Source organism: Lates calcarifer, linkage group LG20, assembly GCF_001640805.2.
Source record: "Lates calcarifer isolate ASB-BC8 linkage group LG20, TLL_Latcal_v3, whole genome shotgun sequence".
NCBI classification, from domain to species: Eukaryota; Metazoa; Chordata; class Actinopteri; family Centropomidae; genus Lates; species Lates calcarifer.
In genome coordinates, this window is record NC_066852.1 from 12402961 (window position 1) to 12428853 (window position 25893).

At 40.5% G+C, this 25893-nt stretch overlaps 1 protein-coding gene across 1 annotated transcript; it reads left to right on the top strand.

The window, feature by feature from the left end:
* Positions 1-1176: 1176 nt before the first annotated feature.
* Positions 1177-22139, top strand: ubash3ba (ubiquitin associated and SH3 domain containing Ba). Its single transcript, XM_018691551.2, has 14 exons — positions 1177-1830; positions 15614-15667; positions 15828-16014; positions 16839-17037; positions 17405-17574; positions 17685-17893; positions 18435-18579; positions 18787-18907; positions 18994-19116; positions 19316-19408; positions 19857-20001; positions 20098-20204; positions 20696-20805; positions 20905-22139. Exons 1-14 carry the CDS (start codon positions 1703-1705, stop codon positions 21040-21042), a joined length of 1929 nt encoding a protein of 642 aa, XP_018547067.1. The 5' UTR covers positions 1177-1702; the 3' UTR covers positions 21043-22139.
* Positions 22140-25893: the final 3754 nt, after the last annotated feature.

Here is a 25893-nt window from a genome sequence, read left to right on the forward strand (position 1 = left end):
TAATATTCAGCTTTCTATAAACATAATTAAGCCTCATTAGAAATTGCTTGTCTTTGCTACTTCTGTTTTTCTTTTTACTTGACTGTGTCAGGGAAATGGCACCTGATGTTTCTGCAAATCAGAGTTAGAGGTGAAGACTGACAGCTTGGTGTGCCTGGACTTGGGACTATGGATCCAAGAAAGATAAATTGAAAGCATATTATTGACCACTGAAACTTAACTGCTCCAGTGAACAGCTTCTTTAGCCCTCTGCTCTGAACACTGTACTCCTCTGTTACTTCATTAAAATATTAATATAAGTGCGCAATCATGCAGTAAACGCATAAACCACTCCAATGGTAATAATCCAATAAAGTGTATGAGGCATAAAGATGCACGTGTGCATCAGCAGCAGTCTGGTAGTAAATGACATCATCTAGATTTTCCCTTCCCTGGTGCACTTCCTTAATATTCCTTTGTGTCGATAGAGTATAAAGACTACTTTAGGCTCTTTAGATAATTTGATTCTTATTCATCATTACAAGGACTAAACGTTTCTATTACAGTATTATTAAGCTGTGTTTCTCCTTTAACAGTGTTCAGAGCACATGAGAGGACAACATTCCTGTTAATGTCCTTGATACGACCACAGACAGGTTTCAAAATAAAATGCATGTGTACATAGGTACGTAAGCGTCCACTCAGTATTTTAAAGTCTATATTAGTCCTTATCTAAAGCATGTCAGGCTGCTGATTGCTTTTACCGAAGACTATTATTTCAACAGTATCAGTATTGTCATTATTTCAATATTACTAGTTTATTAGTTCCAAGCTCACATGAAACTGTAAGCACAAAAAACAGACAGTCAAAACAAAAAATAATACACTTAAATGTAGGAATAAATAGGCCATTTAATTAAATAAAAACTACAAAATTAAGAAATTTATAGATTTACAAAGTTTGCCGCCTATAAGTTGCTATGGCAACTGATGATGGCGTGCTCTGTGCAGTGCGCATGCGAAGAGAGTCGACACCCGCTTTTACAGACAGGAAGTGTGACCAACTTTTTCCACTATCCAGCCCTAAATCGACAATTTCCATCATACCGCCACAACTAATTTGTTTAATTTTGTTGGCCAAGCGTAACAACCGCAGGTCAAACCGAGGAAACTGCGTGTTAGTTTCACTTCAGCGCGTATTTCGCCTGAAAACAGCACTGATTTCCTGTCATCTCACAAACCGTGTACTGTCCCTTTAACAAAGGGGGCCGCGCAGTCGGAGCTTCAAGCTTTTACAGGCTGAAGCTCCGCTCACTCAGGATCCATTCATAAATAAGACATCGTGTGGAAAGGAAGCTCATATAGGAGCATCTGATTTTTCTTCCAGCGGGACCGGATGCGAGGGGCGAGCAGGAACCAGACATGCTCACCTCGGTCGGGGACTGCGAATCGGGGGCACGGCTGGGAGAGCAGAAGTGACTTCCCATGGCTGACCCCTTCATGTGCGAGCCGTCAGGAGGCAGCCTGATCCAGCCCAGAGCAGTTCACGTACCCCTTAAAATGCGCCTTTTCTCGTACGGGTTGGTGTTTTCTACGTGCTTCCGCTCAACACAAGTCATCCTGATTTAAAGAATCAGCCGATTCCTTCCTGCCCCCCTTTTTTTGATAAATGAAAACACACCAGAGGAGCCGAGGACCTGACATACCGATGGAGCAGTGAGTTATGGCAGCTAAAGAGGACTTGTATGCCAAAGTGACCCCGCGGAGGCAGCGCCAGAACCGGCCGAGCACGGTCAAACATGGGTCCACTCTGGACGTGCTGCTGTCCATGGGCTTCCCCAAGACCAGGGCGTGAGTACACAGCTGCACTGTCCCAAGACAGACAGACAGACAGACAGACAGACACACACACACACACACACACACACTATAACAGGCTGAATCAAGATTTCCAGCACCATCCACTATATCCACACTCTTTGCCAAAGTTTCCTCTCTCTGCGTGTTTCATTATCAACACCAGCAGCTGATCTGAAGCATATCTGCAGCTGAAAGGGGACGCTACATGTCTGCTTTGCTGTGCATATTGTGAACACATGTCATAGCCTGTGGGGTCATGTCAAGTGACCCCTTTTAAACAGCCATGTTGCATGCTCCGCAGCAGTGGCTGTGCAATAAGATTTAATGTCACTTATTGAGATTTATGTGCCACTCTGTTAAGTTTGGTCTCTGTTTTATTGAAAAAAATCCATAATACTACATTAACGTCAGTTTGCATATGTTGCATAGAGTCACATAGTTCTTTTATGATTGTTGGAAATATTCATATTCTTGCAACAACAGTGTAAAAACACTTTAGTACACAAAAGTCCTGCGATCAAAGTTTAAGTAAAAAGTAAATGTCTCCCGTCAATACTTTATTGTTACATATTACTTTATGGTAAGTAGTATCTTAGTATTGTTGATGGTGAAAAACAAGTACTTCAAATTAATACTGAAGGACATGTACTTGTGTACACACACAATAAGTTGTAAATAACAGTTTTCCTCATTGTTGAGTCTGCTGGTTATTTTTATGACTAATCCTTTGGTTAATGAAATGTCAGAAAATGCATGTTAGAAACTTCCAAAAGTCAAAAGTGACAAATTCAAAGGTTTTGTTTTGTCTGACCCACAGTCCAGAGGAAGAAAATATTAGTTTACATCTGTAGTAAATGGAGATATTTAATATTTTTTCTTGAATATTTGTATTTTTCTTGAATTATTGTTTGATTGTCAGAGTTGTTTTCTGATTAATTTTCCTTTGATCCAATAATTGATTAATTAAATAATCTCTTGCTCTAGTGCTGAGCATCTGTCCACGTGCTTTTGGACCTGATGCTTGGTTTGTTGGTTTGTTTCAGTTAGCAGGTCTCCTTGATTTTTCAATGAAAACCTGATCCTGTTCCAGTGTGCTCCTCAACACATCTTTTCATTCATCCATGAGAGAAGAAGTTGCCAGGGAACAGGCGGTGTTCACTCATGATTGTAGTCTGCAGATTATGTAATTACATTAAAACATGATGAGTAGTGTGGCAGTGCATAGTCTGCCTGCCACTAGTGTTTGTGGGCTCAAACACAGCATCTTGGTCTAACAGTTAATAATTACTGAACGTATGCAGAAGTATTTGGTTTGGAGTAGCCTCTTGTAGACTGTAGTAGATGTCTAAGTCTCGGTACTTGAGACTATGAATCAACAGGAACTATATAAATATAAAGTATAAATATAGAATTGCCGCATTTTCAGTGGAAATGGAAATGCAGAGTGCAACATTTGTGTTGTAAAGTATGCTTTATAAAACCCATGCCTGCTTCTTTTACACCTGATAATTAAGGCTGTTAACAAAGGAAGCTGTTTTACCAAATATATCTTTTTAAAACGCTGTAGTAACCAGTTACTTTTTAACACCACCTTGAATCATTTTACACCTGAATACAGCCTTTCATATGGTGCGTGTGGCCACAGACACTGAATAGGAATTACATCATTTAAGTTCTGCATGGCTCAGTTTTTACACCTCAGCCTCCTCTCAGCGTAGGAACTCTACCTAATCGCATAATCTATAATCATAATGTCCCCTCTCATTGTTCCTTCTGTCAGCGACTCCCACATTATATATTAAGCCTGATGATTTGAACAGCCTCGTCTCACACAAAAGCCTTTCTGTATGTGCAGTGTGCTTCAAAATTATGTCCCAAGTAACAAAAGAAAATCTGAAAAAGTTCACTTTTGTCAGTGGCAGCAGTAATCTCAGAGCGCCGTGATTAACGCCCAGATCTTTTACTCGTGCCAGTGTCTGAGTTGTAGGATATAAAACTGTCTCCTTATGTAAAACAAGAGACTAAAATTTATCGATGAATGATGACAGTTATCTGAAGTTTGCTAAGAAGGTCGAAAGTGTTGAACAGTCATTTTTCTTTCAACTAGACAGATACAGTATCTCCAAAATTAAGCCTTTTTATCCTCTGCAAAACTGGCTAAGGTCATCCAGGCTTTCATCGTGCCAGACTGCAGCTCTCTCTCTTCCTGCCTAATGAACCACTGCAGACAAAATGAGCTACTGGATTTGGTTATATTTGCAGACTCACATCTATTATTGATGACAGACTAATACACTTTGATTTGATCGAGGCTATAAAATTATAATGAAGCAGAATAATTTAGCATCATAACCTTCAAGCCTGTCTGGTCTGATATCACTAAGTAGGCAGTAACTGATGGGAGAAAATGGTTATGTAATACAAAATATGTACATGTGAACTGCCAAATCATCGCAGGTGAGGGTGCATGATGTCACATCACCCTGGGTGTTTGAGTTTGTTGTGTTAGTTTGGCGTGACTTTTTCCTCTGGAGCAGTTATTCCTGTAGTAATTAGATGCAAAAGACGGTGAATGGGTAGGGCTGGGTGTTTCTGTGAATATTCTCATTCATCCAGGTCATAGTTATTCAAAGAAAGGTTTAATCGAAAGCAACTGGACTTAGTTATAGTCTGGAAGACGTTTCACCTCTCATCCAAGAGGCTTCATCAGTTCGTGTTCGCAGCTGACCAGGCTGGGACTGGTCCAACTGGGCTGGGTGTTGTTTGAATGTTTAGAGCCAATATGACTTCTGAGCTTTATCACCAGTTTGGTACTGGTAATAAAACTCAGATGTAATATACAGATTCATTTTTGCTGCTATGTGTAATATTAAAAGGTTGCTCATGTTGACAAACCTACAGACCCAGGATCCTGCCAACTCTCCCGCCTAGCTGGTCCATGCAAAATAGGTGTGGACAGAACCACAGTGATGTAGTGCCTATTGGCAGGACTAGTTAGCGAACTGCTATAGCTGATGTGCTAACCAGTAACTAGCCAGCTGGCCCAGCCGAGTTAGCGCTAGTCACAACTTGTTCTCTAGTCTATTTACTTCACTCTGTTATTTTGTTTACCATTGTACAACATTTCAATCAATAAAAAGTTATTGAAAAAGTAAAATAAAGTTCTCTGTGCTAACAAGCTTGCTAACAGTCCATTTGCAAACTCACATATTATCACGTTTTAAATCCTGGTGTGATTACACCTAGAGACTGCTAGCATTAGCCCTGTTTCCTGCAGTAACAGGCAACTGTTTTCAGCAAAAAAGCTCTGATAAACACACTGCGTAATGACAAACAGCAAACAGACAAGGTTAGCATCTAGCTGGTGAACATAGCGCAGTTTAGAGGAGATCATGGAGACCAAAACAGAGATGAAAGGAGGGTGAGTATTGGACTTTCACTCAGCAGGTTTGATCAGTGTGAAAACAACTTTTTGCCAACCTGTTTGTCATAACAGCTTTATAATGGTGGATTAATTTTGTGTAAGCACAAGTAGCTATGCTTTGGCTAAATAAAATACAGGCTGAAAATTATGATTTAAATCAGCTGACCAGACATTCAGTGCCATCTTTTTGTGTTTGACAGCTTTCAATACTCAAACACTTTTGACTTTTGGCCTGCAATCTGAAACATCTCTGCCTGTGCAGATGACATTTTACTCTTTGATTCAGCCACCAACGCAGTCACATTGCAGTCAAGTATCAAAATAAATATCAGATTTGCACGTTTTGCTATCGGGCCATTCCCTAGATGTTGGTGGGAGACGAAGAACGAATAATAGGAAAATCAGTTATAGCTTCAGGGGACAAGGGCTTCATTGTGTTTGAGGGTTTTTTTTTTTTTCAGCCAATAGAGAGCATGAATCATGTACACACAGACACACACACACACCGAACAGCCTCTGTTTTAAGTGGGGGGGATTTTCTGCTTAGTCATTCAGGAATTGACCACTGTAATCAGATAGGGGCTGGATGGACAGTGATCTCTCTCCCTGTGCTGACCGTGCCTGATGGTCGGAAGCAGGTTTGGAAACTGATCCATCTGAGGACATGACAGACACACAGAGTCTCACCGGGTTTTCGCTCGTTTGCTGCTGAAGCACTTTGTCACTGCGGCTTTGGTAGCTGTAGAGTGCCAGGATTGGACTAGAGTCTAGTTAGATCAGGTTTGGTTGGATTATAATGGAGATTTAATGGGGTGGAGTGCAGTTAAATGCTTATGAAATGAAAGCAGTAATAGTTTCTGATGAGTAAGAGCTCACTCCATTTGTCATTTGTTATTCACCAACTCACCACAAACATTTTCCACCTTCTCTAAATGCATTTTGGTCGCTTTGAAAGTTTTCATCTCTCTTGGGCTGTGAAAAGCTGTAAATGAGCATTTTTCACCATTTTAGAGACAAAACAATTAATTGGACAGTTGTTAAGTTGCAGTCCAAATATGAACAAATGTGTAAAGGCTAAACTAAATAAACCATAACTAAAATAACTGTGTAAGTACTTTGTTTTCTCTATCATTAGCACCAAATTCCATAGTCCTTTCCAGGACACTAATTTATTTAGAATTTATAAAGTAATTGTAAAAAGAAGCATTCTAATCATTCTATTTCTCAACATGAAATGCCTCACTTCCTTTTTTATTTATTTTGTTGGCCCGTAAGTAATCACATTTAATTACAGTGAAAATGCCGAAATCATCCAACAAACATGTAAGTCTTCAGCTTTAGAATGTAAACTCTCCCCAAGGTTGCTAAAAAATTTCCAGAATAAAATACAGAGGACATGATGTAAGTGTCCTAATAAAAATGTCCAGCACCATCCCTTAAGGTCCACTGAATCAATTCCTGTTGTGAAATAAACACAGCACCAATTGTAATATAATTTCCCCTGAGAATTTTGGAGATGGCTGGGCACTGTTGTGTTGTTATATCTTTGCATGCAGTCCCTTTCACCTCTATAAACCTGCTCTTGTTCAATGATGGGTACATTTAAGGAAAATAGATGACTAATTTCACCCTTAGTGCATGAATCACATGTTCTCTGATGTTTCCTAAATTACATTTGTGTAAATGGTACTTCCTTGTATCAACCTGACGATGGTTAAGTATTAACTTTTTGTAGTTTACCTTCCTGAATATTTCAGTTCTGTCCTTTCATTGTGCTTATTGTGCATAATAAAAAGAACACACCAGTTAGTCTACCCTACTATATACAGAACATATGGGTATTGGTGCATGCTTAGAGGAACCATATTTGTGTGTGAGTTACCAGTGGTGTAAAGCCTGGTTCATGCTTCATGCACAAACACACACAATAGTCTGCATGCAGTTTTAAATGTTGCGCCTGTGGCCAAAATAACTGTGCATACTGGAGTCAACACACCTGAAAATTGGAGACAACACTTATCATCCTGAAGAGTCCCTGTGCTGCTTGGCTGAGCACAGAAACCTAAATTGGTGGCTTGGTTTTAGCCAAATGAGGTGCTGAGTAGTTATGAGAAGCATGAGAAACTGCATAACACCAAAGTAAGCAGACGGCATGTCTGTGGCTCCACCATGTCAGCCATGCGTGAAGCACGAATCTGCCTCAAAGCAGCTGTGTTAAAAAAAAAAAAAAAAACTGACTGAAATAGAAACACATCTGAATATGGTGTAAGATACAGATTCCTATATAATCATCTACTGCAGCTTTGTTTTGCTAAGTTACACAGAGGAATTATGAGGCATCTGTGAGCAAGGGAAACAAAAAGTTGATGACAAAAATGTACCAGAACACCAGCTGCAGTGACGGAGACCAGGGCGGAAAATTATAGATGCTAAATCCTTTTTTACTCAGTCTGGTACCAACATGATGTAGACAGTGGCATTGAACCAGAAGAGAAGTTTCCTGCAAAGCAATACAACATTGTCATGTGGTATTCTAGACCAATCACAGATGTTCTTACGGTGATGCTGGTGTGTGGAAAATTCAACTGCCACACTTTAGTCAGAAAGTGAACATGCTGTGTGGTGTCATGTGTGATAACAGTTCACTGAAATGTGACAAATAGCTTTTGTGTTTTTTAACAGTGATACCATTATTCAGATTGCTCTTTTGATACAGAAGAAATTGGCCCTGATGTGTTTATTGTCTGTTTTCCATTGTGCATCTCAAACAAAAACATCAAAGCCACTGTGGTTCCTGAGCTGTAACGCATCTAACAGATCAGACTGTGTATGGTAAATTCATACTTTCTCATCACACTGTCTCTCACGCTGTGAATCCGTTTGTGTGCTCAAGAGGAAGTCTGTGTGCATGCTGACTGCGTGAGGCTCCATCAGTTTCATAACTCTTGCCTTACTCATAACAACTAACCTATATGTAAAACTTCATCGTTGTCCGAGATGCAAAACAGCTCTGTGAGAAACCACTTTAGGTCATGTGAGAGGTCCACATAATCCCGCTAGTTACGGCACATAATTTATGCATACATGTGACACTTGGGTGCCTGGGTGTGCAGCCTGTAAGAACAAACTCTGAGCCTGTATTCAAGACGACCAAGAGGAAGTCGCCCATTTCCGGAAATGGCTTGTGACCTTTACTGAGCGCTCTGTTGAGACAGTGGTTTGAATGCGGCTGAGGCAGGGGATTCACACATCATTTGCAAATAGGAAAAAGTCTGATGTACTGACTGAGTTATCACATTTTCTCTCATTAGAGAAGGAAGGGATAAATACTGCAAACTTTATCCACAATTACTGATGAGACTGATTAGATGCTTAAAAACTTGCTGAGGCTTTGTACTTTCTTAACCTTTTGACAAATTGACCTGGAGTTTAGATTTACAGATTTAATTTGTTTTATAAATGTTTTGTTTTTTTTAAGATGCCTAGTAGCAACCAAACTTGTTTTGTTTTCCTGGTATGACACATCCTGGGATTTTGAGGAGAGCTGCGTGATGCATCACAATTTTGGCACTGTGCCTCATGTATTCTTTGTGAAACATTTGCTTTGTGCACTTTGACTTGTTTCACTGACGTCAGGCAGCGCTAAAAATAACACTCATGCACTCTTCATTTTAGGTTTGACAAGAAGAATTGATAATCATTTGTTCAAACGGATAAGCTTGATGGACATAATAATCTTGTGAAGAATATTATTAACATCTTTTACTCACACAAAGGCCCACACAGTCTGTTTAATGGTGTCAATCTCTGACTTGCTCTGTCTGACCTTGTGGACTTCTCATCTCTCTTCTGCAGAAATAATGAAGTGAGAGGAGGAGAAGCAGTTCCAGACACCAGCTGTACACAGCTGGCATTGTTAATAGATGTGGTACAAAAAAGCTGCTTTGTCAGCTTTAAAGAACAACACCAAGAGCTGGTGTTGTTATTGACTTTGCTCACCCTAAACAAAACATTGTGGCCCCAAAACAGTCATGTAATTATCACCAGTTACTTACACCATTAATGGAGCAGTTTGTGAAATAATGGTTATTTACTTTCTTTCTAATGAGAAAGATGAGAAAATTGATGAGATGAGAAAATTGAAACCACTCTTATGTCTGTATGGTAAATATGAAGCTACAGCTAGCAGCCTGTTCACTTAGCTTAGCATGGAGACTGGAAGCTAACACAATATTCAGTTGAATTCAAGTCAGTTCAGTTTTATTTATATAGCGCTGAATCACAACAAAAGTCATCTCAAGACACTTTTCATACAGAGCAGATCCAGACCATACTCTTTAAAATATGGCGTTTACACAGAGAGACCCAACAAATCCCACCAAGAGCAAGCACTAGGCGACAGTGGCAAGGAAAAACCTTCTTTTAAGCCAGAGTGGTATCAACTTTCTCATCTAAGTCTTGGCAATCTACAGAGAATAAGTGTGTCTCTCAAATGTCAGATTGCTCCTCTTAATATTTATTGTAGCCTCAAAACGTGTCACTTCTTAACGGTGACCCTGAACTCCCTGAAAAAAACAAATATTACTATTAGAACATCAGTCGGTAAATGTCATTGCTTTGCTGACAGGAAGACATCAGGCTTGTGACTACATTTTTACAGCCTCCCACACTTTTTTCCCTCTGTTTTTGTATCCTACATCATAACACATCTGTTGTAAACAAGAATGAAAGGTTAAAGAAGGTTGGATTCAAACAGTGTTTTTGTACATGATTCACCCTGACTGGGCAGTCAGCTAGTGAAAAAGCTGACGAAGAGGCTGAAACGTCTGGTGCTCAGGCTCGGCGTGGGCTCGCAGGGCCTCAGTGTAGTCGGCCAGGCTGGATGTGGGGAAGCACATTTCCTCTGTTGATGGGGCTCTCCTTAGGGTGCTGTCTGGTGTTGGGCAGCAACAGTGCTCTCAGCGCTGTTAGTGCGATAAGTGGTTAGTGATGTGTGTTCGCCACCGGCCTGTAAACAGGAAATGTTGATTCGGCCTTAGAGCTGAGTCAGGGAGGGGCCTTTGGGAGCATGTAGCTGCGAGTGTTAGCCTGTGTGCACATTTGCTTGTGTGCTGAAACAGGGTGCCATGGCTTTGTTCACTTCTGTTATACATGCTTATTACTTTTGGCTTTAATTTGTGATTTCCTCATTCTTTCTTGGCTGATATGTAGCTGCAAAAGGCGTGGCAGTTATGTGGTCAAGTTTTATCACAATAACTTACAGCACAATGTTTCACAATGTGTATAATAATTCCAAGTGCTCTCACTCGTGATATACTTTGAAAAGTGTGCAGATCGCCTGATGCGAAGTGATAACCTTTTCCAAAACCTGAAAATTATACAAGCCTAGGTAAAAGGTTGGCTATAATAAACAGGCCAAAGGATGTTTACATATATGAAAAACCAAAAACACCACTGTTTAAACATGCAACAGGCAGCCAGAACATTTTATCTGAAGTGGGGTTAAAAAAAAAATAACTGAGCACAGCTGCCATATGTGGGTGAACTGAAAGGCTGTTTCCAATACTGCCTGCAGCAGTGGTGCATGTGCAAATGAAGTAAAAGCCTGCGTCTAATGATGGTCATTGTCGTTTATGCAAACAGTGCTGCTGGTTTGAAGCCATACCTAATCCAGAGTTAGTCCTCTCCCTCACATTCTTTAATCTTTTTTATCTTCCCTTAGCTGTGAACAGGAAATGCAGTTTATAAATAACTTGCTCAGTTCTCGCTAAGAGCAAAGGAGAGGCCTCGGGGTTAGACGCAGTTATTGAGGACAGTTTGTCCACGACTGTCTAAACTACATTGGAACAGACAGGAAAGAAATTTGAAACAGGAATATTCAACTCAGCACAAACAAATCCTTGGTCACAAAAATATTGATTTGTTCTTTAAAATAACAGCAGATGCTGTGCACAAGGCTGTGCTGCAGGACATGTTGCCTTCCTGACCAAAACATCAAGCAGCTGGCCCATAAGGGAGAAGAAGCGCCTCTGCAGATCTCTGCCGTCCCTTGCTAACTCTGCCCGGCACTGCTCCATCTCCTGTCACCAGTGCCTCCTTTTCCAGGATATAAATCTGAACCGCTCCCTCTGCAGCCCCCTGTCATGCCTCTCTTGCTCTCTGCGAGTGCTGGATATGTTGGTGTCCCTCTTTCTTTTGCCAAAAGGAAATGGAAACAAAACAGAATTAGCACTGTATAATCTGAACACGTTCTTCTTTATGTCCAGTGTGAAAAAGACAGCACTTGCAGTACTTGGGAAGAACATGCTCAAAGTCACCCATGCATTTTAAAGGCCAGCAGGGACATTGAATTGGGAAGGATAGTAGAACTAAATACCAGCCAGTGAGGGCCCTCCAACTAAAAGTGTCTTAATCTGCAAATTAAAAATGTTATAGTCATCAGAGGATTATTGTTATTGGCAGAACAGATAGTTTGATGAGTGTCTGTGTCTACAACAGTATTGTCTCTCTTGGTGAATGGGTATGATAAGTATGTTTCATAAATCATAATTAACTCCCAAACTATTAATAATTGAGAAAATAAGCAAAAGTATAATCAGCAATGAAAATAATTTCCAGTTGCAGTATCAGCAGAGACAAAACACAGATTGGTGGCAGATCTGTCACCAAACCTCAAAGTGAAAGTGTCACGTTTTGAGAAAACCGGTTGGAAATGTGCTGAGGTTTCTCATTGCGCAGACTGAAACCTTTTTTCATTTGTGAGTAGTTTTAAATGTGGTTTGTTTAGTTTATTTCTTTTTATCTGTGATAAAAATTACATACTTATAGCCTGCATGCATTTAGTTGTTGATTCAGTTATTCTGTTATGTGTAAGAGTGGATGTAAAAAGTGAGGAAGTGGCTCACTGAGACACTATCACTATACTGTATAACCAAGACAGCGTATGTGGTCCTCTGTGAAAGATGGGTTTCATATGTCTCACCTCAAAGGTACATCTGGCAGTGTGCTATGACTTCCTGCTGGTTTGTCACTTTAGTCTGAGCTCAGCTAGGCTTTTTTTTTTTTTTTAAAACTGCATATATGCAAAGGTTCAGACATCCTATAACATGGTCTTAGTCCATTTCTATACAGCTGGGTTCCCAAATGCCAGAAATAATTCAGTTAAGAAATTAATGTATAAATGTAAATGAATAAATAAACACATAAAAGTAAATTATTATATAAAATTAAGTACATGATTTAAAAGGGGATTAAAGTTGATTTTTCTGAAGCTAGAACATGTCGGATGTTCTAATGATTCAATATCAGCTTTACAAACGGCACACAAATTACATTCAGTGTTAAACTTCAGGTGGTGTATTTTGTTTTGAAATGCACTTTTGCTTTTATGGGAACAGGAGCTGTTATTTATCGTTGTGGGGTTACAGCCACTGATAATACACACAGTGTTGTAGTCTAGCGTGGTGTGCACAAAGCTTAGGCTCTAACTAGTAAGTGTCACTTTACTTAGCAATTTCACCAGAGAAGCAAACACACTGTGCTTTGCTACTTAACCTAATTGCCTCTTTTCTCATCAAGCAGAAGAATGCTCTCGAAAACAAAACAAACCATGACCCTGGGGAAAAAAAGGGATAGGTTAGATCATCATCCATAGAGTTATGGAAATACAATCATAAGTAGTTCAGTCTAGTTCAGTCATGGCCTCATGGTGTTGACCACTCTTTTTTTGTTGAGCCGGAAATGGCTAATATTGTGGTTATGAGTCTTTTCTTTGGCTTTAGACATTGCTGTTATTTTCCTTCCTGCAGAGAAGTATGTCACATTAGTGCCTAAAAATGGCAAGCAACACCATGCTATGTTATTGTTTATATCTGTTGCTCCTCTGGTTTCTTCCATTTCTTTTTTCCATAAGTGGACTTTTTGGTGGGAGTATTTCTTATCTGATTTGAGGGTCCAAGGACAGATACTACTTGTATACTGTACAGAGTGTAAAGTCCCGTGAGCCAAATTCTTGATCGGTGATACTGGGCTACATGAATGAAATCTGACTTTTCTTGACTGTACTGAAGCAGAGTTTCTAGTGATTTCAGCAGCCTAAAAAGATTAAATTCAAGTCAACCTTGTATCGTCTCTGTGAGCGTGCTCACTGCCGCAGCGGTAAGACCTTCTCTATTATTTCATGTCACAAGGGCTCACTTCCATAAAATACCATTGAGATAAGAGGCAAGCAATCCAATGTTCTGGCCTGGATTGGATTTTGTGACGTCTCAGTCACATCTGCCTGTAATCCCATCATGCCTTCTGAGCGAAAATCCCCTTCTTTTCCTCCTCCACACAGCACCAGGTGGAATCTCTGAATAATACAACTGTAGCCAACAAACGACTTTCTGTCTTAAGCCTTCTACATGCAGTAGTTGTTTATACTGAAGGAATAAAAATGGAGGTAAAATGTTGTGTCTGTCATCTAACAGTTGTAGGCCAGTTTAGGTGGATAACCAGGAGACCAGTCTAAGGTTTACCGCACTTCTCTGTCTTCGTATCTTACATTCACTTCACGTTCACCCTGCATATATTTGTCTGCGTGTGTTGTAGTAGATCTGTGTGAGCCATCTGTTACGATGCTGTAGCTTTGGCACACTGCCCCAGGGTTCAGGGGCTTTGCTGTATCTAGGACCCTCTCAGTGGGACAAATGTAAAAATGGCTCATTGAATTTGAACGCTAGAGCGGCACAGTGAACACTGTCGACATCGACAGCACGTCTGTATCGCGCTATAAATGAAGTCAAATGGTGGCTGGGTGTTGGTACAGTTAACGACACTTCCTGCTTGTTCACTTTACTTTGATATCAGCTGCAGATTGTTATTTTCTACTCATAAGAACGGCCATTCAGAGCTGTGGAAAGCAGCGCTGTCTTTAGGGGCAGCACAGTTGGCCTTTAGATAAAGCATGGCAGCATCATTGAGGTTTTGTTTTTAGTTATCTAATGAATGGGTGATTAATTCTCATTGACTTTGGACTGTGCTTTATTTCACATAACACAAAGAACTTGAGCTGAAAGAGACGGGCTTGCATGGCTTGTAGACAATGTGCTACTCATTTCCTGTTGCTTAATAACGAAATGAGCCATATACCCAATAATTTTTTTCTGTAGTTATTTATGTGAGATCCATTTTTTTATACTATCAAAAAAAAAAAAACACCTAAACCATCAACTAAACTTATCTTTGACAAGCAGCCACTGTGATATGCAGAGGCAGCACGCACAAAGGTCTACTTACTATCTACTTGTATAGAGAAGCTTTAAAATGAATTCAGACACCTCACTGTTTGTAAAACCTGAGATACTCACACATACATTGTGCTCTTATCTGCCACACATAATCCTATGTATTTTTCTTTTATTAATATTAAGTGGACATTTGGGCTCTTGTGTGCCACATCTTTGCAGATAAGGCTGTATGAGGCGAGTGTGATCAGCAAGTGTGTCACTGATGAGCTGATTGACTGAAAGAAGGGCAGAGACGTAAACCCTCAGAATGACAGTCACGTCTTAGATATTCTGTGTTAGTCCTCTCAAGAAAGCTGCTCGAATCAGTGAATCCCTTCAGAGGTGGCCCGCAATACCAGAGGTTTTATAAAAAGACACTAATTAGATTTTGAGCACTCAGGAGTAATCATGTAATCAGCTCTCTCTTGTTGCAGAGAGACATCTTGAGAAGTTGGAGTTTATGAAAAGACTCAGATAAATCATGTTGTGGGACACAGGCTCTGCATTTTTCTTATTTATGTCTGTTACACTAAAACAGAAGGCATTAATTACATTTTTTCTCAGCGTTAGGGGGTCTTAATATTGTGACTTTTGTCTGCTGCAGATATGAATTGTTAACCAAGACTGTGACTGCGACTGATTTCCCCCAGAAACCTTCTCCTCTCTTAACACCGTGGTCGATATTTAATCACGGACTGAATCTTGCTTGTAACAGAATCATGTCAGGATTGAGCTTCCTGTTGAAGCCAGCATGCACTGAATATGGGGATTTGTATCCAGTGGGTGGGTGAACACATTATTGATGATAGAACCAGAATTGTTAAGTGTTTTCATAGCAAAGAATATGGCTGTTTCACATCCGCATCAGTGCTGTTTCATGATCTTCTGGTATGAATAATGAACTCCTGTTATGAATTATAGTGTACTTGTTGTCAGTTTACTGCTCTCTTGGGATGTTTGTTCTTTGTTCATCGTCACGTGGAAACACAGCAAGCAATCTCCTCCTAATAAACCCAGGCCGGAAGAGAAACTATTGATTTTGTGACTGTGCTTTGATCTCCCTTTCTCTTTCTCTTTGCAGCTTGAAAGCTCTGGTTTCAACAGGAGGCAAAAATGTCCAGGCAGCTTGTGACTGGTGAGAACAACACATTTCCTCAAATGCTCTCTCACACATATTTATGAACAACTTTACAACTCTACATTGACGTGTCACTGTGCTGTTGCGTCAGTAGTGCCCTCTGCTGGACATTAGCTGTCCTCACCTCCAGTCTTCTTGGCTGCATCTGTCCCTCCAGGCTCTTCTCCCATGTGGATGACCCTTTCCTAGATGACCCCCTGCCACGAGAATATGTTTTATATCTGCGGCCCAGTGGTCCACTGCTCCAGCAGCTCTCACACTTCTGGCAGCAGTCCCGCCTCTCCTGTGGCAAGAACAAGGCGCACAACATCTTCCCCCACATCACCCTCTGCCAGTTCTTCATGGTCAGACTCAGCATGTCTCTTTGTGTGTGTCTGTGTTTGTCAGTGCTCATGTAGAAAGCGTTGGGTTATTTCTTTTAATACATGTTCATGCTCTGACATGCCAGGTCTATGCACCATACATTTTGTTATGTGCTTTCTCATCTCAGTGAAGCTCCTCATAATAAGGTGAACAATATAGTGTTTATTAAATGTTGGTTTCCTGCAGTTTATATTTGTATTTCTCAGTTTGTAGGAGAGTGTGGTGTGTTTAGTGCTAAGTGTAGCCTCATGGAGCCACTAGCATGGCTGCAGACTGTGAGTCTTGTTTGATAATGATTCCAGTTCTTTGTTGTTCTTTTATGTCTCATGTTGCTTTTGATGTCATTGATATAATGATGATTCCATACATAGCAAATGCTACTTATTGGCACTAAGCTTAAGTACTGCACAACTCACCATTCATGGCAGTTTTTATATAGACTCCCTGGCACTTTAAACAATCTAATACAACAGCTGTAAGAAGCTGTAGCTGTAAGAAACACCTTAATATAATATAAACACATCTTAATATACTTGTATTCAACACCACTGCAAACTAAACATATGTAATAAAAGTATAGTTAAATTAAAACTTGTCCCAATGCCAATCAGAACTGAACATTATTATTTGTTGAGGCTGAGCTGGTGCATTGGATTGTGTTAGATTCTACAAGCGTACTGAATAAAGTGGCTACTAGGTGTCTGTGCACAAATGTGCGTGTTGTCTATGCATATCCAGTATAATGACTGGCTGTTCACTGTTTCAGTGTTGATGCTGAGTTTCCTGTTCCTGTTGCTGTTCTCAGTGTGCCGATGGGAAGGTGGAGGCTCTGTGCGATGCTCTTCAGTCCACCGTGGCCAAATGGAAGGGTCGCATACCCATGCCCCTCCCCCTGGAGCTGTACACCTCCTCAACCTTTATTGGCCTCTTTGTGGAGGAGCAGGTGGCGGAGGTGCTGAAGAGTTTTGCAGCTGATTTTGCCACCGAAGCGGCGGCTAAAGCAGGTTTGAGTCCTCTTGGTGAAAATCTCATTATACATTAAGACTGTCTCGTAGACACAGTGTACAGTAATGGGACATGGGTCCTCCCAGGCCTGATCAAGACTGATGCAGTTTAAGAGATTGTCATTTGTATATTTACAGCTTCATATGTGAGCAGTTGTGGAGTAATTACATTTATTATAATCATATGTTGGGATGAGGCAGGCAGTATCACCAGATAATACATTTTCAGTGTTTTGTGTGTCAGCTTGGAAATGGCAGAGGAGATCCATTATAGTTAAAAGAATGCAAAGCGAACATTATATAATTGTCATGAGAATACATATATAAACATCTGGTGCACACATTTTCTTCTTCTTCTTTTGTCCAGATGTTCATGTTGAACCCCATAGGAAACAACTTCATGTCACTTTGGCGTACCACTTCCAAACCAGTCACCTTCCAGTTTTGGAGAAGTTAGCCAAAAACGTGGATGTGTCTTCGGGTTGTGACTGGCTGTCTGTGCTCTTCTCCCGGGATATTCGGTTTGCTAACCACGAGGTAGATCTACTTCCTTTTTAAATTAGTACTTCCTCTTAACAATATATTTCTCTTCCTCAGTGGTAGCTCTGGCCTTGTTAATTCACTGTTATCCCTCCTCCCCCCTGTAGACGCTGCAAGTCATGTACCCGTACGTGCCTCAGAATGATGATGAGCTCGAGCTGGTGACGGGAGACTTTATCTTCATGTCTCCTGTGGAACAGAGCACCGCCAGCGAGGGCTGGGTGTACGGCACCTCCCTGGGCACGGGGCTGTCCGGCCTGCTGCCTGAGAACTACGTCAACCGTGCTGATGAGTCCGACACCTGGGTCGTCCATGGGTACAGAAGCAAAGCATGACACTCAACGCGAACATGAGTCCATCCATCGCCATGTGTTTCTCGCATTAAAGAAAAAAATCCATTACACATACCGCCACCTTACTAGTGACTGGGACTACAAAACAACCAAAACCACAAAAACATCCCTGAGTTTTATCTCAAACTCCCACAATTCCTGTCAGTTCAGTGTGCATTTTTTCACAGTTAAAATACAAATATAAACAAATAAGGGGATGTTTTCTGAGCTGACTGGAAAGATTACAGTGAAAGAAAAGAAAATGAATCATCGTCTTGGCCTGCTTCCTGACCAGCCCTTTGACTGGGCTGCTTCGCCCACGTTATTGCACTCCTTGAATAGGTTACGTTTTGCTGTCATGGGCTTTTCTCAGCAGTTGGCACAGAACTATAGAATTCTCTTCCTCCTTCCATTCATTCTTGTCACTCTATTGATACTTTTAAGACTTTGAGAAAACACACTTTTGCTTACAAATTTTTGAGTTTGCCTGTTTAGTTGAGTTCTCTGTATTTGTCTGATCCTCAGGTCTCACTCCATCCTGAACTGTGCCTCTCCATCTAACTCTGGCAGCACTGTGGGTGGGTTATTATTTGATGGACAGCTCAATGACAGTCTACTTGACAGTCTTGTGGATTCTCCCAGCCTCACCGGCCTCTGTCCTCCTATACAGGTACAGTGTTTTAGTATTGTGTGACTTTTTCCTGTGGTGTGCACAAAAAAAAAAGGTATCCTCAGGCTGCATGCTGAACATGAAAAGAACATCGCGAACCTCATGAACCTCTTAATTTGCAGCGTAGGCATCAAGAGGGAGCTTGAGATTAGTGCTGTGCAACTTGTGTCTTTACGCCTCACAATTTGAAATGAATCTTTATCTCAGGTGTCGAGGCCAGCTAGTCAGTCCTCCCTGTCGAAGATGAGACTGTTTGTGTGTCGCCATGGGGAGAGGATGGATGTGGTGTTTGGGAAACACTGGGTCACTCAGTGCTTTGACTCCAAAGGTTAGCGTGCTGGGTGAGACTGACACATTTTCATGCTGTAGGCTTACATCAGACACTTTGTAAGACTCTCATTTGTCTCTTTGTAGGCCGATACATTCGCTCTAATCTCAACATGCCACCCAGCCTGCCAGCCAGAAGTGGAGGTCACCGGGACTATGATAAAGATTGTCCAATTACTGTGTTTGGCTCCACCCAGGCTCGTCTTGTAGGTCAGTACATTTTACATACAGTTCATCCTGGTGTTGTTTAAATCAATAAGTAAGTGTAAAAGAGGTTCTGCTGATGCAAAGTCACCACAGGATTTATGTCTCTAAGGATCATTACATACAGTCAGGATTATGTTTCCCAGATTATATAACAATTACAATGCCTAACAATGGAATCACACTGTGTTTTGGTCCATCTCAGGTGAAGCCCTGTTGGACAGCCACACAAAAATAGACTTTGTTTACTGCTCACCTTCTCTTCGCTGCGTCCAGACTGCTCAGCACATCCTGCAGGGTAGGACCTCATTTTTATTGCCCTCATCAATACTCTGACCACACTCCATTCAGGTTCCTCAGCTGGTATGGTATACGTACAATACATTTAAAATGATTATTGCTGCCTGACAATGTTGGATTTTTTAGTGTTGTTTTTTTGGATATGAAACCTTCAGTTCAGATTTGTCTTATAATTTTAAAGCTTGAATTACAGCAAATCTTCTGGGGTACTTAAGACATTATTAGGAAACAAAAAGGCCTCCTTTGCAACTAATGATTTTTTTTTTCTTTTTGGAACTTTTTTTTTGGTCAAAATCGTATTGCACCAAGTCTAAGATTTCATGTGAAGGTGTATTTATAGATTTAATACAAAGGTTCTAGCACAGCAAGACAAAGTTACATTACCAAGCAGATGTGACCAGATATCTTCCTCTCTGACCGCTTCTCTCTGTTTTGCTCTGTGCCAGGTCTCCAGCAGGAGGGAAAGACAAAAATCCGAGTGGAGCCTGGGTTGTTTGAATGGACCAAGTGGGTTTCAGGCACATGTTTGCCCACCTGGATCCCTCCAGCTGACCTGGCCACTGCTAACCTGAGTGTGGACACAACATACAGGTACACAGCCACTCCAGCGCTATATAGAATCTATATTCATTTATCTGTGATGCTGCGATTTACAATAACCTTCTCTATTTATTGTTTTGTCTCCAGACCTCATATTCCCATAAGTAAGTTGACGGTGTCAGAGTCTTATGACACCTACATCAGCAGGAGCTTCCAAGTGACCCGAGAGATCCTGGCAGAGAACAAGAACTTGGGTAAAGTGGATTCATCATGCATCCAAATTAATACAAACTTTAGCACACTGGCTTACACTGGCTACTTTCTTTTCTAGACAATTACTTTTTAAAGCTTCTCTTGGACTGTTTTTGCTTTCCTGAGCTAAATTGAACATGTGGTGGCTACTGTACACTGAGCACAACTAAACAATGGGATCTGTGTGAAACAGGGTCCTGCTTTGCTGGCCCTACACAAAGAAAGTGTACCTGACTCCACATACACACCCTAAAACCTAGTAACTGAATATGGTGTCGTAATTGTATTTTGCAGTTTTTAATAAGCACTTTGTTCTCAGCTTGCTGGCCTTCTGAATCAAAATGTTTGCTTTGGATGTTGTCCCAGTCTCTACATAAATGTGTCAAAGAGCCTGAACACTTCAAGCTGTGTGTTATCAACCACTGAGTGTCCATAAACATTACAGTAAACTAATGCTATCTGTGGAATGTGGTTCTCCACGTCTTTCACACAGGAAACACAGTCCTGATTGTGGCCCATGCCTCTTCCCTGGAGGCCTGCACTCGCCAGATACAAGGCCTGAGCCCTCAAAACTCCAAGGACTTTGTCCAAGTCGTCCGAAAGGTCAGCCTGCTCCTTTAGTTACAACGCCCCTTTCATTTTCTATCCTCTCCTCATCTCTTCTTCTTTGATAACATACACATCTGTCTCCTCTTTGCGCAGATTCCTTATTTGGGTTTTTGTGCTTGTGAAGAAATGGGAGAGACCGGGGTGTGGCAGCTGGTCGACCCCCCCATCTTGCCTCTGACTCATGGACCCAATCACAGTTTCAACTGGAGGGAAATGCTAATGCAAGACTGAAGGATATGCTGTTTGGCTCTGTATCTTTTGGCTTCCCTGAACTGCTGAAAAAGTATTTATTTTTAACCCACACTGCTATAAATCCAGCCCAACTAAAAAAAAAAAAAAGAAAATGAAAGAAAGAAAGAAAGAAAAAAAAGTCTGGCTTCCGACAAAGACATCATGCAAAAAAAGTATGCATTCACTGAGGCATGTGTTTAGATGTACTGCTCAGGAAAGAGAAAATACAGTTTGTGTGGGGATCAAAGCAAAAATGAGATTGGGCAGGAAGTTTGTCACATTTCCCTCAACATTCCACTTCGTAGCCCAAAAATGTGGAGGTGCTACGAGAAATCAGGATATTTCTTGACGGTTTCTGATGAATCAGGTTTTAATGCCATGAGAAGGTGTGTCATTAAGCTCCGTCTGTGGCTCCTCCTCAGGCGTGGCGGTGAAGACTTTGTGTTCAGCTGCCTTCTCGCACACTGTGACAAGAATTAGATGAAGAAGACTCGTACCACAGAAATATTTTTCCATGTGTCAGAAGTTATTATTTAACTTGTAGCTATGACCCTCCTGCGAGAAAAGCACAAAAGAAATGTTGACAATCAGACAAGGGAGAACTGATCTTCATTATTTCTGGTGCCGTGGTGGGTAGTTAATTACACCTGTTTTATTCCTGTAAATGTCATATCATTAAGTGATTCTTCTAAGTTAATGTTTATGTGCCCACATGAATCCTTCAAGCTTCCTGCGAGGCCATGATCCACAGGCATTATGTGGAAGCAATTCAGTTTTGATTACCACCACAGGAGCAACCAAGTCAGTATGATGAAAGAAAATTAATATAGTGAAAATGAGACTGCTGATGGGTTGTTAATTTTGTTCAGGTGCATTGACTAAAACTTTTGCTTGTCTATCATGACCTTGACACTCTCTGTAAGCCTGATAACCACACTGCTTTTCAAACACTTGTTACATTTCTATTTTCTTTTTAAATTTTGGTTATGTCAGATGATTTAAGTGCTTACTACCTATACTATTTGTTGTATGACTCAGAAAATCTATCGATACTCTCAAAAAGGAATAAAGCAAAGTTGTGGAGTTATGTAGGCTTATACATGTCTGCGCCCTGTGTTCTGTAAAGTACCTCTTAACGTTTGTAACCAGTGGAAAGGTTGCTCTTAACTCTTCTTGTAGCAGTGACAGTGAGCTGTTAATGCTACCATTTCCCATTACACTTAACACTTCCCTTGCAAAAATGAGAAAACATACCTGCCAAATATGTTTTACGGACTATTACTTTTTATTTTACTAAGCACCACTCGCAATATCTGGCTCATGCAGCGCAGTGGCGGAAAAAATGAGGGACAGGGAGCTTTTTTCACAGCAGACGTTTTGAATTGACATGGCAGGAAAAGCACAGGCTGAAAATGAAGGCTCAGTTCCGTTAAGTGTACCGGTTTGCTACCCCAGCAAGTCAACACACACACAATACCAGGGTCTCCACTAAGTGGAATGCAGCCATCAATTAACGTTATTGAATCCACCTGCGCGTTTTCTGCAGCACCATGTCAAAACTGTTTGCTGTGAAAGAGTGCTGTTTGCTCTGAAACACTGGAAAAAAAGCAGTTAAATTCAAGATTTTTTTAAAATGTTGGATTCATTTCTTTTGGGAATTTGGCCATTTGTTTTTTTAAACACAGAAACGCCTTTTCATGTCCCTCCTTGCCTGCCCTCCAACCGGAAAAGACCGTCTCCCTTGAAGAAGAAGAGGCACTTTTGGACAGTTTGGAGCTTGGAGTTATTGCTATGTTAGTAAGTGTGTCGGTGTTCCACCACGGCATTAGCGAGGGTGTAAAAGTTTTGTACGAAGCGTTGACTTTTGCGAAGTAACAGAGGAGTTTTACAGTCAGAGTAATGTTAGCGAACAGTTATTAGTTAAAAGGTAAACCGTGTCATCCGGGACTTTTTCTTCTCTTGCTAACACAGGTGAGACATTTTTATTTTTCGTCCTTTAAATAAGGTATGAAAAGCACCTGTTTATAGTGTTATATGCAGAGAGGAGCAATAGGTAAATGAATCTAAAATTTTACCAGCTATATCATTAAAATATTTAGTTGAAACTTTTGTGCCCTTTGACAAAAAAGACAAGCAAGATCATTTCAAGCTAACACTGGATGATTTTTATACGTAACGCTGTTGGTGGTATATTAACCATGATATAAACGTTTTTATGTTGCCTATATAAATGAGCATCCTGATCTCCTGTACATCTCCATACAGCTGCCGACCCCTGACGACCTTCTAGTTTGTTTTCGTTAGGGGTTAACACACAGATGATGTGATGATTGCAGAGCATAAGTAAAGCCACAATAATTATGTTTTAAATTACATGTAGTTTTGTTTTAACGTGATTATAATGCTCCCATTTTGAATTTACGGATTATGTGCTTTGCAGAATAATAGCACCACACCTCTTCTCTTTATCTAAAAAGTAAATTTCAAGAACAACGTCTAGCCATACTTAGATATTATGTCACTCAAAATGCTGAAATGGAGCTTGGAGATTTCTCTTACACTTGCTTTATGTTAAAGATGAAAAAAAGGATAAATATTCTGAAATATGAGGCATCCTCTTAAATTGTAATGAAGGAATCAATCTCGTGCACTGAAATGTTGCAAACCATAAACTCAGTACAGCATGGTCCTACACAGTAATTGGTTATTTGGTAAGCAGGGCTCTATGGTAACTTATACATACAATGAAAGTCAACTTCCAATCCAAAGAATTTTACACCATATTAGTATTTAGAGCATGTGTTTCAAAATACTATAAAAAGGAATAAAAGAGAATTAATGATCACCCACATAAATTGCCATAAGGGCTTTTGACATTGGGTTAGAGTACTTTTCTTGTTCCAAGATGTCTCACTCACTGCATCCTCACAGACAGACTAAGCCTAAGTCAAACAGTAGATGGTGCTGTTTGATGGCCAATATCAGTAGCAGTTCACAGTAAACTACAGCCCCACACTTTGGGACTATGGGTCAGCAGTTTCACCATTTTTCTGTGGGGCTTATGTGCCCTTAATTCAAGAGGTTCATTATTTTTATCAGCTTGTATCAAAGTATATCATGTAAAACATTTACACACATTCATCATAAAACAGCATTAGTAAAAATGAGTTTGCTCAGTGCTTACTGTAAATGTTAATTTATACTTAACACTTACACTCTTTTCCCTACAGAGGCAGCAAAGGCCAGCATCCCTGCAAGTAGCAGGTAGGTGTTCAATTACTCACTCGTCTCCATAATTGGTCTTTGGTCTCTGTTTCCACTGCTCTTAAGGAACCACAAAAGTTAAAGAAATATGAAAAAAAGAGTAGCAGTGCAGGTTATTTGCAAATATGACAATTTTCATTGATTTATAGTACTGTGTGTTATATATTGTAAGTTAACAATTATGAAAGAAGTCTCAAATCTCAGTTCATTAATTGGTTAAATCAGTTTCACTATTCAGTATACATACTCTGTAGTGCTGTTGTTGTTGGTCTTTTATTCACACAAAAAATGTACGTGTTCATTTATTTTTAAGCTATTCAGCCACTCTGTCATGATTAAAATTAAACAATCAATCCTCAGACAAGTAATTGGAGGCATCCTTGGCAGGCCATCATTTTGAATGTCGTAAGCTAGGACAAAAATAATCTATCTTGTCTCCCCTCATGCACTTATTTTCTACCGTCTGAGTCTTGTAGCATCATACCATGTCTGAAAACTCAATAAGAGGTGGGAATTGAGCTTTGTGTCAGAGATCGACTGGAAGCTATATTTAGCACCTGCTTTACTACTTTAGATAAAACCCAAAATGTATGATTTTCTCTCTAAATCTTGCTGGTTAGTTTGTCAGTTTTTAGATCTTTTGTTGCACAGGTAAGCCGGTACAGGATCATGGCTCTCTCAGCCATACAACTGCTCTGCAGTATGATCTTCATAATAACCATGTCCATATTCCCCAGCCTGTGTTCTGGTGTGGAACAAAGTAGTTCTTTGGTATTTTCAATTAAACCTGGATCATTTATACTTTTGGCCCCTTGGGGGCAGTGCAACAAGCTGTAAACATGACTGACATAGTATTGCCACCTTATAAAGCTGATAGGGTGATTGTAAACAGTTGCCTATTCACACATCTAGCTGACACAGAGTAACCCTCTCATTCATTTGAAGTTGTCAAATTCAAATCCAACCTTCATCCTCTTAGTTCTGTTTCAGTCTCCACCAGCTCCTGTGGGAAATGCCAGGTTGTTTATTTGCTAGATGCTCCACTATGTTCACCCACAGGATGCTTACTTGGTCTGTCTGCTGTTAAGGCAGCTAACGCACAGTGAGTTTATCAGAGCTTTTGGATGAAAGCAGCTACTTGCTTATGTTAATAATTTGTGTTGACGAATGTGACATAAACACATGAGACCATTATCTATCCAATCCATTTCACTGTTTTGGTACATTCTGACAGTGGGAAATGGTTGCTGTCCCCTTGTTGGGCCTTTTTAGGGTCTTTAGACACACTGGGGAGCAGCCATGACAGTCTTTAGTCTTTATAGAAGAGGTGTTTTAAGTTTCTGTCATGCCAGCCTGCTGGACTTCCTCTTGGCAATGAGATCAGCTAGGACACTGGGGGAACTGAAATCTTGGTTTCCTATAAGACAGTGTGGAAAGAGTCAGGGGTGTGACCTTGCTCTGAATAGTGTTAAGGCCAAAAATGTCACAAGTGGACATAATGTAGGAGGTATGACTCAGCTGGTGTGAAAGGATTTGAACTGTGAGTGACAGGCGAATGCAGTCGGATATGAACTTGTGCTTCCTTAT

Coding starts and splice junctions, on each gene's coding strand:
- ubash3ba (XM_018691551.2), top strand. CDS start 1,703: ATGGCAGCTAAAGAGGACTTGTATGCCAAAGTGACCCCGCGGAGGCAG. Junction 17,575..17,684: donor TTCGGTTTGCTAACCACGAG/GTAGATCTACTT, acceptor TCCCCCCTGTAG/ACGCTGCAAGTCATGTACCC. Junction 18,908..18,993: donor TCAGTGCTTTGACTCCAAAG/GTTAGCGTGCTG, acceptor GTCTCTTTGTAG/GCCGATACATTCGCTCTAAT.